Source organism: Nerophis ophidion, linkage group LG19, assembly GCF_033978795.1.
Source record: "Nerophis ophidion isolate RoL-2023_Sa linkage group LG19, RoL_Noph_v1.0, whole genome shotgun sequence".
In the NCBI taxonomy this organism is placed as follows: Eukaryota; Metazoa; Chordata; class Actinopteri; order Syngnathiformes; family Syngnathidae; genus Nerophis; species Nerophis ophidion.
In genome coordinates, this window is record NC_084629.1 from 9,964,475 (window position 1) to 9,979,600 (window position 15,126).

Below are 15,126 nucleotides of genomic sequence, written 5' to 3' on the forward strand. Positions count from 1 at the left end.
GGTTATTTGAATGACTCTTACCATAATATGTTACGTTAACATACCAGGCACCTTCTCAGTTGGTTATTTATGCGTCATATAACGTACACTTATTCAGCCTGTTGTTCACTATTCTTCATTTTAAATTGCCTTTCAAATGTCTATTCTTGGTATTGGATTTCATCAAATAAATTTCCCCCAAAAATGCGACTGATACTCCAGTGCGACGTATATATATGTTTTTTCCCTTTTTTATTATGCATTTTCGGCCGGAGCGACTTATAATCCCAAAAATACGGTATTAGGACGAGGTTAAACATGTTACACACCGAGAGCAAGCCAGGAAAAGGCTTTCTAATAGGTAAGCTGGCCGCTGAACTAGCTTGAAACAAAAGAAGTAATAAGTGCTTTGTAAAGTTTAAGAAGTGTAGACTGAAGCACGTACAGCAGAATGTATGCAGCCATTAGCAGGAAATGAACAAGTAAATTATGAAGAGTGTTGAGAAAGGATAATATAACAATTTCTGTTGTGTGCCAGCATTGTCACAGTCCGTATACGGCAAGTAAGAGAACGATCCATAAATTGGTGGCGCTGACTCCAAGGATAGTATCAGTATACGATGGGTACTATAGTGATTGGGTTGATATTATTATTTTCTTAAAATCATTTTGTGGTTGTTTTTGTTAATATTTACAAATTCTAAAACTAATTACATGGACACAGTAGGACTTTGAGGGCATACATTATTTCAATAAGTTGTTGAATAATAGATAGTATTTTTTACTTTTTTTTAGTTATTGTGCACTATTGCCTTTGTTATTTTAATACACATACTTCATATAGGTTTCACGTTGTGCTTTAAAACAAATGTTTTGGTATATACAACGACAAAGGAATCTATCCATCTGTTTTGCGCAAACTATTGTGATAAGAGATTAAGGAAGTAGTTTAAATATTGTGCTGTTATTGTTAAACTGTCAATAGCACGCATCATAAATAAATTAAACGATTTTAACTTAATACATGTGATTGGTTGCTTTATTGGTATCGCCAGATTTCATTCATGGATGATCGAAATCGGCAGCATAATTCGCTGATCGGAACATCCCTAATTCAAACGTACCTATTAATCAAACGCCACTATTGTGCAACAGATAAAAGCGCCGTGGCTTCATCAGCCTGTTTGCAACATTTTCTTTGTTATTTGAATGCAAAACAGAGCTTTGATTTAATACTGAAGCAAGCTAGATTCTTCCTTGTCTGTCTTTTGAAAGGATACTGTTACATCTCCAGACAAATCCCTCTACTTCAAATGAGAAAGAGCGCTGAAGACTGCACTCCTCACATAACGTGCTATACTTGGCGCTTCACGGCTAGATGTGTCGATGAAACTTGAGAGGTGTGGATCAGGTGTATCGCACAGGGAAAAAAGTCAGAAGGAGAGGTTGTTTTTGTCAACATGGCTTAGGGGGGGATTGTATTTTCAAGGTGTCGACAGCAGCAGGAAGTTTAGATGGGAGAGGCTTTACTGTCTTGAAATAAATTAAGGTCAAAACCTTCTCGGGGCTCTGTTTTGTTGTCCAAAAAAACCATAATTTTCCTTTTGCTGTGTGTGACGATGCATGTGTTTGCTGCCAGATAACCATTGTGAGTCGATGGAGGTGGATGTAGATGTGGAGATACCTGCCAGCAAAGCCACAGTGCTGCGAGGTCACGAGTCGGAAGTGTTCATCTGTGCATGGAACCCTGTCAGTGATCTACTTGCCTCAGGGTAAGGCGTTAAGGCCTGTGTGTGACTGCGTAGCTCAACTTGCTCTGAATACTAAGCGGATAAAGCTGCTAAGACTGTTTACATCATCAATCTTCTCATGTACTTTGATATTCTGCTCAGTTCGGGGGACTCCACGGCCAGGATCTGGAACCTCAACGAGAACAGCAACTCCAACTCCACCCAGCTGGTGCTGCGTCACTGTATCCGAGAAGGTGGACAGGATGTCCCCAGCAACAAAGACGTCACCTCACTAGACTGGAATGTAGGTTGCATCTTCTCCATACACATCTGTTCAGTGCATCCTCCCTTCCTTGCATGTGTCTAAACATTTTTCCCTTCCACAGAGCGACGGCACGCTCCTGGCGACAGGATCGTACGACGGCTTCGCCAGGATATGGACAAAAGACGGTATGTCCACATTATTAGCTCTGGTAGTAATTTTTGAGAAAAGCTTTTTGGAATGACGTAATACCTCTCTCCACCATTAGGAAATCTGGCGAGTACCTTGGGACAGCACAAGGGGCCCATATTTGCACTCAAGTGGAACAAGAAGGGGAACTCCATTCTCAGTGCTGGTGTAGATAAGGTATTTAAAGATGTTTTTCCTGCAATAGGTCTGAAATAGTTACCAACCCTTTTTTTTTGTTCATAAAACTACAATGTAAACAAGGGGCGTACCATAAAAATGAAACTTGGATATAATTTAGAGCAGTGGTTGTCAAATGGGGGTACGCGTACCCCTAGGGGAACTTGAAGGTATGCCAAGGGGTACATGAGATTTTTAAAAATAATCTAGAAATGGCAAAAATTAAAAAATCATTTATAATAAAATTTGTTGAATAATACTTCAACAAAATATGAATGTAAGTTCATAAACTGTGAAAAAAATGCTACAATGCAATATTCAGTGTTGACAGCTAGATTTTGTGTGGACATGTTCCATAAATATTGATGTTAAAGATTTCTTTTTTTGTGAAGAAATGTTTAGAATTAAGTTCATGAATCCAGATGGATCTCTATTACAATCCCCAAAGAGGGCACTTTAAGTTGATGATTACTTCTATGTGTAGAAATCTTTATTTTTTATAATTGAATCACTTGTTTATTTTTCAACAAGTTTTTAGTTTTTTTATATCTTTTTTTCCAAATAGTTCAAAAAAGACAACTACAAATGAGCCAAATTTTGCACTGTTATACAATTTAATAAATCAGAAACTGATGACACAGTGCCGTATTTTACTTCTTTATCTCTTTTTTCCAACCAAAAATGCTTTGCTCTGATTAGGGGGTACTTGAATTAAAAAAATGTTCACGAGGGTGCATCACTGAAAAAAGGTTGAGAACCACTGTTTTAGAGTAGTCAGTGTAAAGCAGTATAGATGTACTATCCACTAAAAAGGTCAACGTGAAGACACATCATCATTATCGTCAAAATAACTGGCAACATCACTGAGTAGTGATTGCTGTTCTCGTTGATGTCTTGCCTCCAGTAAATTGTCTCCATGAGGCGGCCCGCCATAAATAGATTAAGCGATAACTCGCTCATAAACACATTTATAACAAGACTGTCTGAATCCAACTTGTCGTCATTCCGTACAGTAGGTGCTTGTATAGATCGTAACTTCGCTGTACAGTCATATTTCTAACCCGCTATTTGAGTCTGCCTGAAGGTTGTCCATTGTGGAGGCATTCCTTGATTGCAAATGTTCTCTCAAAAAGCATCCTCATTTATCAGAAATGTACAGTTTAGAATTATATCTTCAAGTTTTCACTGATATTTCTTCTCCAGACAATGGTGAAAATAAACTTCATAAACATACGATTTCAACATTAGGTACATTGGAATACTCTCAGATTGATTCAGAGTGCATAAAAACAGCTGATTTTAGCAGCTTTAAGTTACTTCATGTTGCACGTTGGCGTTATTATGCGCATGCCAAGATTGTAATATAATGCTACTTTACCCTACCTGTTTGTGTTTCTTCATAGCCTCTTCTTCAGGCTCGATTTTATATCAAAAAGTGCATCAACCTTGCAGTGTTGCTAACGGATATATTTTGTAACTGGTCTGAGTCAAACTTTGGCATGTGTACATATTTTTAATTGCAATGCACAAAGGAACAGGAAGTCACTAACCCAAACACCCTTCTCACTGGTGGTGCAAACAACAATAACAATGATAACACATATGGAAGCTTATCTACTGAACAAGACGGACATAAAGATAAACAAAACAACACCTTTATCTACACACCGCAAAGCATGCTGGGTAACCCGCTGTGCTCCTTCCAAACATACCACCCCCCCAAAAAATAATGTTTTTGCATTTTTATCATTAGTAAAAAAAAAATTGCTAAAGTTTAGTTTTTTATGAATGACTTCAGTTACTTTTATAAACTATTAACACTTTATATTTTTACTCAAGAATAACTATCATTTTCTTTTCCAACTTGATTGCATGGTTGCATACAAAACATCAGTACCTTTTTTTAATAGGGGCTTTTCTGTAAACAATTGTACTTTAATGGGTATTGTGTTATCTATGCAAGCATAACTATTATATGTAATACATGTGGATCTGTTGTTTTATTTTGACTGTAGTGTTCTTGTCATGTATGAATATGTGTAATGTTCTAAAGCATTTTTGAAGATGTAGAGGAAGAATAGATCCTTCTATTCCGTCAGCTAATGAAAATCTTAATAAGCAAACAAATTATAAATTTTATTTGCAGGTCAAATGTAGTGACTTTTAAATTCTATCCGATTGCAAATTACCAATATAAAACACTAACACAGTATCGGTGCAGTGTCAATACAGATAGTTAATGCGCCATACACTCCCCAAGGCCTTGTTTACCAATCACTGCGGAAAAAACAGTGCCTCCTGCTGTTTGCCGCTCCACAATCTTAAAGCATCTGAAATATAATTTTTGATATTAAAAAAAGACAAAGTATTCGACAGAACAAAGTTTATTTGCCTTCCTAAACATTTGTTTTGCTTTTCATGTTTTGTGTCACTTTTATTTCCATGCAAATGAGATGGCGACATACAGCCCCCTGCTTAAAAGTATATCCAAGTTTCGGTGTCATTATATTGTCTGCTGACAAAATTTACACTGTAGTAAAAAGTGATGTGGTCACCTTTTGTGAAATACTGCATATCAACTTATGGGGTACAACAATTTTACATCCCAATGTCTTGACGTGATTTTTCCAGACGACAATCATTTGGGATGCACACACAGGAGAAGCCAAGCAGCAGTTCCCCTTCCACTCAGGTAAAATGTGTATATGGTATTTCCAGGACATGAAAAGACACGATGAGCACTGTTATAAAGCATAGTGTCTTTTCCAACGACCTGCAGCTCCAGCTCTGGACGTCGACTGGCAGAACAACACCACCTTTGCCTCCTGCAGCACAGACATGTGCATCCACGTATGTCGCCTCGGAAGCGACCGGCCACTCAAGACTTTCCAGGGTCACACGGTAAGAGGCTTCAATCTACAGCACACCTTTCATATCATCCTTTGGGAGCAACGCTAAATAATCTCCTGTTTTTTTTTGTGTTTTTTTTTCCAGAACGAAGTTAATGCTATTAAGTGGGATCCGTCGGGAATGCTACTGGCCTCCTGCTCAGACGACATGACCTTAAAGGTGAGAGCGCTGTTCAGCCTTGGGATTTAAAGACAAACCAGATGGTAGGGTTGTCCCAATACCAATATTTTGTGGCCTGTTCCCAAAATAAAGGAGACCACAAAAAATTTCCTTATTGCAGGGGTCACCAACACGGTGCCCGCGGGCACCAGGTAGCCCGTAAATACCAGATGAGTAGCCCACTGGCCTGTTCTAAAAATAGCTCAAATAGCAGCACTTACCAGTGAGCTGCCTCTATTTTTTCAATTTTATTTTTTTACTAGCAAGCTTGTCTCGCTTTGCTCGACATTTTTTAATTCTAAGAGAGACAAAACTCAAATAGAATTTGAAAATCCAAGAAAATATTTTAAAGACTTGGTCTTTACTTGTTTAAATAAATTCATTTATTTTTTTTACTTTGCTTCTTACAACTTTCAGAAAGACAATTTTAGAGAAAAAATACAACCTTAAAAATGATTTTAGGATTTTTAAACACATATACATTTTTACCTTTTAAATTCCTTCCTCTTCTTTCCTGACAATTTAAATCAATGTTCAAGTAAATTTTATTTTTTTTATTGTAAAGAATAATAAATACATTTTAATTTAATTCTTCATTTTAGCTTATGTTTTTTTGACGAAGAATATTTGTGAAATATTTCTTCAAACGTATTCTGATTAAAATTCAAAAAAATTATTCTGGCAAATCTAGAAAATCTTTAGAATCAAATGTAAATCTTATTTCAAAGTCTTTTGAATTACTTTAAAAAATGTTGTTCTGGAAAATCTAGAAGAAATACTGATTTGTCTTTGTTAGAAATATAGCTTGGTCCAATTTGTTATATATTATAACAAAGTGCAGATTGGATTTTAACCTATTTAAAACATGTCATCAAAATTCTAAAATTATTCTTAATCAGGAAAAATTACTAATGATGTTCCATAAATTCTTTTTAAAAATGTTTTCAAAAAGATTTGAATTAGCTAGTTTTTCTCTTCTTTTTTTCGAGTGAATTTTGAATTTTAAAGAGTCAAAATTGAAGACAAACTATGTTTCAAAATTTAATTTTCTCTTTTTTTCTGTTATCTCCTCTTTTAAACCGTTCAATTAAGTGTTTTTTTCATCATTTATTCTCTACAAAAAACCTTCCGTAAAAGGAAAAAAAATGTACGACGGAATGACAGACAGAAATACCCATTTTTATATATATATGTATATATATATATATTAAAGGTAAATTGAGCAACTTGGCAATTCTGGCAATTTATTTAAGTGTGTATCAAACAGGTAGCCCTTCGCATTAATCAGTACCCAAGAAGTAGCTCTTGGTTTCAAAAAGGTTGGTGACTCCTACCTTATTGGCTTTAGTTTAGCTGAAAATCTTAACATACAATAAAGAAAACAATTTTAAAAGATTAAAATAAAAATTAAAAGGTATTTAACAGACTGGGATTTCCTTATTGCACTCATTACATAGCCTACAATAATCTAGTATTAGGTTAAAATAGAATATCAATCAAATATTATTTATGTAGAAAGCTTTACTGACGTTGTATTAAAGCTTCATGAATTATGGTTGCCACTCTAGGTCTGTAGTTTAAAACAAATAGAATAATTAGTCAGTGTTAAAACTACACAGGCAAGACAGTGCAGGTAAAAACACATTGTTAAAGCAAAAACTCATTAAACTGTGGGAATTTGTTACATAATTCATTCATTTCCATTTTCACTTGCATTATTTTGAGCTATGTGGGTGCTTTTGACTGCGCTAATAATTTGCAACAAGTCAACCAGCTCTGTGCGCGTCTATGTATTTTATGTAACAGGGCAGCTAGGTAACTACTTTACCTTTCGCTCTATAAACTCTTTGTGCAGATATGGATGCCTGTTGATTAAACATTTGCCCAAGTTTGAGTGCAATACAGGATTGCCACCTTTGGCAAGGAATGTTTTGAAACGTGGCGCCTTTGGGTTTAAAGCTTCACATTTATTGTTAGTTTTGAAACTAGAATACCTCCATATTGTTCTTCTTGCACCATCTTTATTAACCAGCAGAATCCCATTTATTGCCATTCTCTCCGTATGCACTGTGTGTGGGCTGACTCACTCAACATGATTACGGTGTCAGTTTATTTCAAACATATAATTACAACATGATAGGTCACAATTTATAGTTTCTTTTTTTAACACGTTCGAAAAGGAGGAGGAAGAAGCAGAGCATATTTAATCCTACCCTTTTTCCATTTCTAACAATTGCTAACACCTTTTTTCACTTCTTGTTCTCAATTTGTACACAATTTACTCCATGAATAATACAATCCTAAAAAAAATAGTGAAATAAGTTGTATTTCATATAGTGAGATGAATACGATTATGGGTGAGAAGCTCTGCCATCCGGGAGGGACTCAAAGTAAAGCCGCTGCTCCTTCACATCGAGAGGAGCCAGATGAGGTGGTTCGGGCATCTGGTCAGGATGCCACCCGAACGCCTCCCTAGGGAGGTGTTTAGGGCACGTCCAACCGGTAGGAGGCCACGGGGAAGACCCAGGACACGTTGGGAAGACTATGTCTCCCAGCTGGCCTGGGAACGGCTGGGGAGAGGGAAGTCTGGGTTTCTCTGCTTAGGCTGTTGCCCCCGCGACCCGACCTCGCATAAGCGGAAGATGATTGATGGAATACGATTATCAATATTATTCTTTGTACTTTGTAAACACTTTGAGTTTGAACAGTTTCTTAAAGTGGATCATATCAGTACTTTGTTCGACATCTTTACCAAATCAATTCCATAATTTAATTAGACATACCGATCTACTAAAGGTTTTTAAGTGTTGTACGTGCATACTAATGTTTTAAGTTACATTTTTGTCTATGTTTGTATTTCTCCTCTTTTGTTAAGAATTGTTGTACATTCTTTGGTTGCAGGATATAGTTTGCTTTGTGCATGATTTTAGCCGTTTGCAAATTCACTATATTGTTAAAGTTTTTTGTATTTTTGATAAAATAAATATAGGATTGGAATATTTTTGATATCCAACATTACGTAATATTCTAACTGAGCGACGTCCCTGCCACACAGCAACATAAGGATGAAAAAAACATTAGTTCATCCATTCAATTCATTAGTACCGCAGTATTTAGTTAGTACCGGTATACTGTACAACCCCACCAGATGGGGGGTGTTTTTTTAAAGTTAAATTACCAACGATTGTCACACACACACTAGGTGTGGTGAAATTTGTCCTCTGCATTTGACCCTTCCCCTTGTTCACCCCCTGGGAGGTGAGGGGAGTAGTGAGCAGCAGCGGTGGCCGCGTCCGGAAATCATTTTGGTGATTTAACCCCCAATTCCAACCCTTGATGCTGAATGCCAAGCAGGGAGGTTTTATTCAGTTCTGCTGTTTTCCAGATCTGGAGTATGAAGCAGGAATCGTGCGTCCATGACCTCCAGGCTCACAGTAAAGAGATCTACACTATCAAGTGGAGCCCGACTGGGCCAGGCACAAGCAATCCCAACTCCAACATCATGCTCGCCAGGTGGGTTAGCGCTCAGTATAAAATTAGTAATTGTAGTAAATGTCAGCGGCCCACGACGCTGCACTCTGACCCACGTGCGTTGCTCTTCCTCTTCAACACCGCAGAATGTCCTGATATGCCTTCATATGTGTGTGCCGGTAAATCACACAGGAAATAAAACTGTCATTGTCAGCGCCGCTCTGATAGAACTTCCTTTCCTTTCTCACTTTGCACTCCAAAGGATGGAGGCAATTCTGTGTTTAATTAAAAAGTCGGATTATTTCCTCGCACTTCCTCCTCCAGCGCGTCGTTTGACTCGACCGTGCGGCTGTGGGACGTAGAGCGAGGAGTGTGCATCCACACACTGACCAAGCACCAAGAGCCCGTCTACAGCGTGGCCTTCAGCCCGGACGGCAAGCACCTCGCCAGCGGTTCCTTTGACAAGTGTGTTCACATTTGGAACACCACGGTGAGTCCCTGGCTTCACAATTAATCACTGAGGAGACCAGAGAGAACAATTTTATTAAGGTTTTTATGTGTGTGTGTTTTTTCTCTCAGACCGGGGCCTTGGTGCACAGCTACAGGGGAACGGGTGGAATATTTGAAGTGTGCTGGAATAGCACTGGTGATAAAGTCGGGGCCAGTGCATCAGACGGCTCGGTAAGCTTGTGTATATTCTTAAATGATACTGCATTACACTTTCAGTAAGCAAGAATACAACAACACATGATGTATGTTGTGAGATTAGAGGTCACTGCAAACTCAATTTATCCATCCATTTTCTACCGCTTGTCCCTTTCGTGGTTACGGGGGGTGCTGTAGCCTATTTCAGCTACATTCGGGAAGGCGGTGTACACCCTGGCCAAGTCACCACCTCATGGCAGGGCCAACACAGATAGACAGACAACATTCACACTCACTTTCACACACTAGGGCCAATTTAGTGTTGTTTAATCTTAGCTGACATTGCTTAACACGATAAGTAATTTTTAATTCCGCCGGTAATCGCAGTGTTAAAAATAACGTTCAATTATAAAAAAATTCTCATTCATTTTTGTCCAACCATCCATTTTCTATCGCACCTGTTCAAGAAGTCGCTTTAATGGTAAGAAGTATCATATTTATTATTGGTTAGCTTCCGAATAACAATGTTATTATCTTGGGGACTGCGTGGCGAAGTTGGGACAGTGGCTGTGCCAGCAATCTGAGGGTTACTGGTTCAATCCTCACCTTCTACCATCTTAGTCACATCTGTTGTGTCTTTGAGCAAGACATTTCACCCTTGCTCCTGATGGGGCCTGGTTAGCGCCTTGCATGGCAGCTCCCTCCATCAGTGTGTGAATATGTGAAGTGAAGTGAATTATATTTATATAGCGCTTTTTCTCAAGTGACTCAAAGCGCTTTACATAGTGACACCCAATATCTAAGTTACATTTAAACCAGTGTGGGTGGCACTGGGAGCAGGTGGGTAAAGTGTCTTGCCCAAGGACACAACGGCAGTAACTACGATGGCACAAGCGGGAATTGAACCTGCAACCCTCAAGTTGCTGACACGGCCACTCTACCAACTGAGCTATGCCGCCCCTTGTGTGAATGGGTGAATGTGGAAATAGTGTCAAAGCGCTTTGGGCTCCTTAAAAAGGGGTAGAAAAGCGCTACACAAGTACAAGCATTTACCATTTTTTTCACCATTTTTAAAAAGAATAAGAGACTTATTATACTGGAAAAAATGTCGGTCTTAAAAATGCACGCATTTAGTTGTATTAACTGTTAAAAAAATAAATAAATACGGCTCTCACGGAAATACATTTTGAATTATTTGGCTCTCATGGCTCTCTCAGCCAAAAAGGTTCCCGACCCCTCTTCTAGAGTATTTAAAAGTAGCCAGAGAGGAGGTATATTTCTGACGTGACGGATGTAAACAGAGGTCACAACACTGCAAGTAGATTAAGTGAAGGGGTGTGGATACAAGATAAGAGTTGCCAAATGGGAAAGGTTTTTTTTGAGTTCTCTGCATGCATGTGATATCATTTTACATGACATTTCCAGTCATAATTATGTTCAATGATCAACTAAAAAAACAAAATTCTGTTACATTACTTAGGACAGTGGTTCTCAAATGGGGGTACAGTTCTTGAAGGTATGCCAAGGTGTACGTGAGATTTTTTTTACATATTCTAAAAATAGCAACAATTCAAAAATCCTTTATATATATATTTATTGAATAATACTTCAACAACATATGAATATAAGTTCATAAACTGTGAAAAAATAAACAACAATGCAATATTCAGTGTTGACAGCTACATTTTTTGCGGACATGTTCCATAAATATTGATGTTAAAGATTTCTTTTTTTGTGAATAAATGTTTAGATTTAATGAATCCAGATGGATCTCTATTACAATCCCCAAAGAGGGCACTTTAAGTTGATGATTACTTCTATGTGTGGAAATCTGTATTTATAATTGAATCACTTGTTTATTTTTCAACAAGTTTTTAGTTATTTTTATACCTTTTTTTCCAAATAGTTCAAGAAAGACCACTACAAATGAGCAATATTTTGCACTGTTATACAATTTAATAAATCAGAAACTGATGACGTAGTGCTGTGTTTTACTTCTTTATCTCTTTTTTTCAACCAAAAATGCTTTGCTCTGATTAGGTGGTACTTGAATTAAAAAAATGTTCACAGGGGGTACATCACTGAAAAAAGGTTGAGAACCACTGATTTACGGTATATTAACAATATTATTTATTTCAATGCAGTCAGGCAAGATGTTTTTTTTTTTTATCGTGTAGCTCATGTGGTGGCTTTGGAGCACATGTTGAATGTAATGTGTGAGTTTTTGTCTTTTTATTATTTATTGTTATTATTTTTTAATTACATTTTTGTATTTTATGCTCCTTTTTCTTTTTTAAATGTCCTTTATTTGTGTGTGTGTTCACAGTGTGAGCTACTAGGGGGTTCATTAATGTATATTTTAGGTAAAAGATATGACTTGCGCTCTTTTGACAGAGGCCCCCAACATTTTTCGCACCAGTAGTTATAATTTTCACGGACCAGCCTTCCACGTGTGGCAGATAAATGCAGCAAAATTACAACTCATGAAAATTAGTGCATGAAAATTAAAACTCAATAACACTGAATTAGCCGGAGACCTTGGCTTGTTTCTTTGCAATGACGGTCCTCTGCAGGTTGATGTTATATACCAGGGGTCGGCAACTCAAAATGTTGAAAGAGCCATATTGGACCACAAATACAAAATAGTAATCAGTGTGGCGCCACATAAAATTTAAATACTTAGATAAGTGTTATAATGTTGGCAACACGTGATGTAAGTGGCCAATTTGCTATATTAGCCTAATATCAAAATGACTATCTGTCGCAGGCTGATGCAAATCTTCGTATTTTACTTCTTTATCTCTTTTTTTCAACCAAAAATGCTTTGCACTGATTAGGGGGTACTTGAATTAAAAAAAAAAAAGGTTCACAGGGGGTACATCACTGAAAAAAGGTTGAGAACCTCTGACTTAGGACATGCAAGGGAGGCGTTCGGGTGGCATCCTGACCAGATGCCCGTTGCAATCTTTTCTTGTAAAATGTAGTCAACTTTAGAGCGTTTGTTCCACCATTTTGCTTTTCGACCTTACCGTGCACGTTGCGTAATGACATCCCTTCCGCAGAACGGCATCGTTAAGGGAAGTGTTTGAAAAGTGAGGTAAACATGGTGTAGTTTTTACGAACCTGATCCAATCCTCTTCTTTTTCCAGGTGTGTGTTCTCGACCTCCGAAAATAGCGGACGTTGGACGTTGAATCCTGGAATGTGCAGCAAACTGCCTTGTTTAGACATCAGCAAACACTCTCCTCGCTCCCAGGAGGGGGCGTGGCAGGTAGGAGGGGGCGTGGCAGGCAGGGCGGAGTCCAACACCGAAAAAAAACAACCCCGTACCACCATGAGATGAGGGGGGGAGGTGGCGCGCCTTACAGCGGACAGACGTAAGGCATCCACAAAACTGGACTCTCCCAACTTTTAGAGTTTTTACGAGCTTTCAAGTAAGGAAGCGCCGCGTTATCCCCCCCTGACCCCCCACCCCGCCCCCGCGGTCCATTCGCTCGGGAGGACGGATGAGTTAGCGGGAGCCAAAAGGCAGCAAATGTGGGGACTTGTTTAGACCCCGCCCACCTCCCCGCTACTCCATGAAAGGTGGCGGTACTTTTTAACACGAGAGTCCACCCAAAAAAAAAACTTTCAATCCGGCCCAGTTCTCTCCCCAATTGGAAAAAGTGTGGTTTACAGAGATTTTTTTTGCCCTTTTTTTTGGATGTAAATGTAAAGAATGTAAAGATATGTAAATTAGATTAATACACAGACTTATATACTGTGTATATATGTTTATATACAGTACACATTATTGACGTCACATTAGGGGCTCACTAATGGCGTCTTTGCTGACGAAGCCTCCTTTTTAAAAAAATCTAAATAAATAAATACAAAAAAAATACCAAGTTTTTTTCCAGCCAAGACACAAACGTATCAGTCTCACACCCGCTTTTTTTTTTTTTTTTGCTTTTTAAATTCCCGTTGCCCGAGTGGAACGAGGTCAACACAAACAACTATGGCGGTCTGGCATTCTTTCCCCTCGCTGGTCATTCTGTTCAACAATGCAGATGGCGTCTGACGCTGCCATCTTTGTTGTCAAACACTTTTTATTTCCAGTCAACATGAAGCGCTCGCTTTTTTTTTTTCCCCCCCTGGTCACAGCGGCTTTAGCAGAAAACTCACATTTTGCTGGAAGTGAAGGGCCAACATTTTTAGGAATTTTTTCTCTTTTTTTTTTTTTTTTTTTACGTACACGTCACAGTTGGATGTCAATGGGTGCTTCATCGTTCTTCTGACTTTTTCAGAGCCATTATTGTCTGTGTCAGACTGAGAATTGGGCTGTGGGTTTGGTGGCCATTGTGGATGAAACGCTGTGACAGCTACTTATTACTATCTCTCACACACCCTGATCTAGGGTGTGGTCACCTGTTTCAACATAAAACAAGTCATTCAGTGTCGCAAATAAATAAATCACTCTATTTTGATATCAGAACACCTTTGATTTCTCTTGTCTGATTGGGGGTTTTTCTAGTATTTATGTGTCTCCACTTATGGGACAAAAAAGTATTCTAATAAATACAGTATACATATTCTTTATATTTTTTTTATTATATTACAATTTTATTATAATAGGAATAACCGCAAAAATACGCATGCTAAACAGCTATTTTTACATTATTATTAAGTTAAAGTACCAATGATAGTTTTTTTTTTGGTAAAAATGTATTCACAAAAATCAACCAAAAACAAATGTCCCCAAGTTTTCATGGGAATAAATTGTTTATCTCTTAATTTCTTATAATGGTACAATTTCTGTTCCCTTAAATTATTCTCTTGATAAAAAAAAAACATTTTTAAGGCATAAGATACATTATGAAAATTATTATTCTCAATATAATACTAAAACATATTGGTAAGTTCCTCCTTTAAGCTTTGGGGTTTTATTATAGTGTTTTTTTATTATTTTAATCATATTTTAAATCGTCTTTTGCATGTCCCTTCTTCCCTCTTGTTTATTCTAGAAATATAACATGCGTTATCAATTAAAATATTTAATTTCTTTAAATCACTATTTTTTTAAACTATTAAAATGACATTTTTATGAATGTAAAAAGTCTGTAAAAAATTATTTGAAAATCTTGTAATATTTCAACTTTTTTTTTTGTTAGTCCATGACTTTATAGAACGAGTTATTTTTAGTGCTTTAAAGTACAACACACGTGTCCGCATGTAAGAAACAGGTCTGCTATTTAATGTGTAAAATGTGTGCAAAAAGACACAATAAAATACAGACATATAGTTTCTGTTCCCTTAAATTATTCTCTTGATTAAAAAAAAACATTTTTAAGGCATAAGATACATTATGAAAATGATTATTCTCAATATAATACTAAAACATATTGGTAAGTTCCTCCTTTAAGCTTTGGGGTTTTATTATAGTGTTTTTTTATTATTTTAATCATATTTTAAATCGTCTTTTGCATGTCCCTTCTCCCCTCTTGTTTATTTTAGAAATATAACATGCGTTATCAATTAAAATATGTAATTTCTTTAAATCACTTTTTTTTTTTTTAACTATTAAAATAAAATTTTAATGAATGTAAAAATTCTTTAAAAATGATTT

General features: G+C 37.1%; 1 protein-coding gene across 1 annotated transcript in view; it reads left to right on the plus strand.

The window, feature by feature from the left end:
* The window catches only part of LOC133537937 (F-box-like/WD repeat-containing protein TBL1X), an 85,164-nt gene extending 71,169 nt beyond the window's left edge, over positions 1–13,995 (plus strand). Inside the window, exons 5-15 of the mRNA XM_061879118.1 lie at positions 1,619–1,751; positions 1,872–2,013; positions 2,096–2,159; positions 2,240–2,337; positions 4,969–5,029; positions 5,117–5,238; positions 5,332–5,406; positions 8,792–8,919; positions 9,202–9,367; positions 9,457–9,558; positions 12,672–13,995. Of these exons, the coding sequence (XP_061735102.1) occupies positions 1,619–1,751; positions 1,872–2,013; positions 2,096–2,159; positions 2,240–2,337; positions 4,969–5,029; positions 5,117–5,238; positions 5,332–5,406; positions 8,792–8,919; positions 9,202–9,367; positions 9,457–9,558; positions 12,672–12,698 (1,118 nt within the window). The 3' untranslated portion in view covers positions 12,699–13,995. The remainder of the gene's footprint in view (positions 1–1,618; positions 1,752–1,871; positions 2,014–2,095; positions 2,160–2,239; positions 2,338–4,968; positions 5,030–5,116; positions 5,239–5,331; positions 5,407–8,791; positions 8,920–9,201; positions 9,368–9,456; positions 9,559–12,671) is intronic.
* Positions 13,996–15,126: the final 1,131 nt, after the last annotated feature.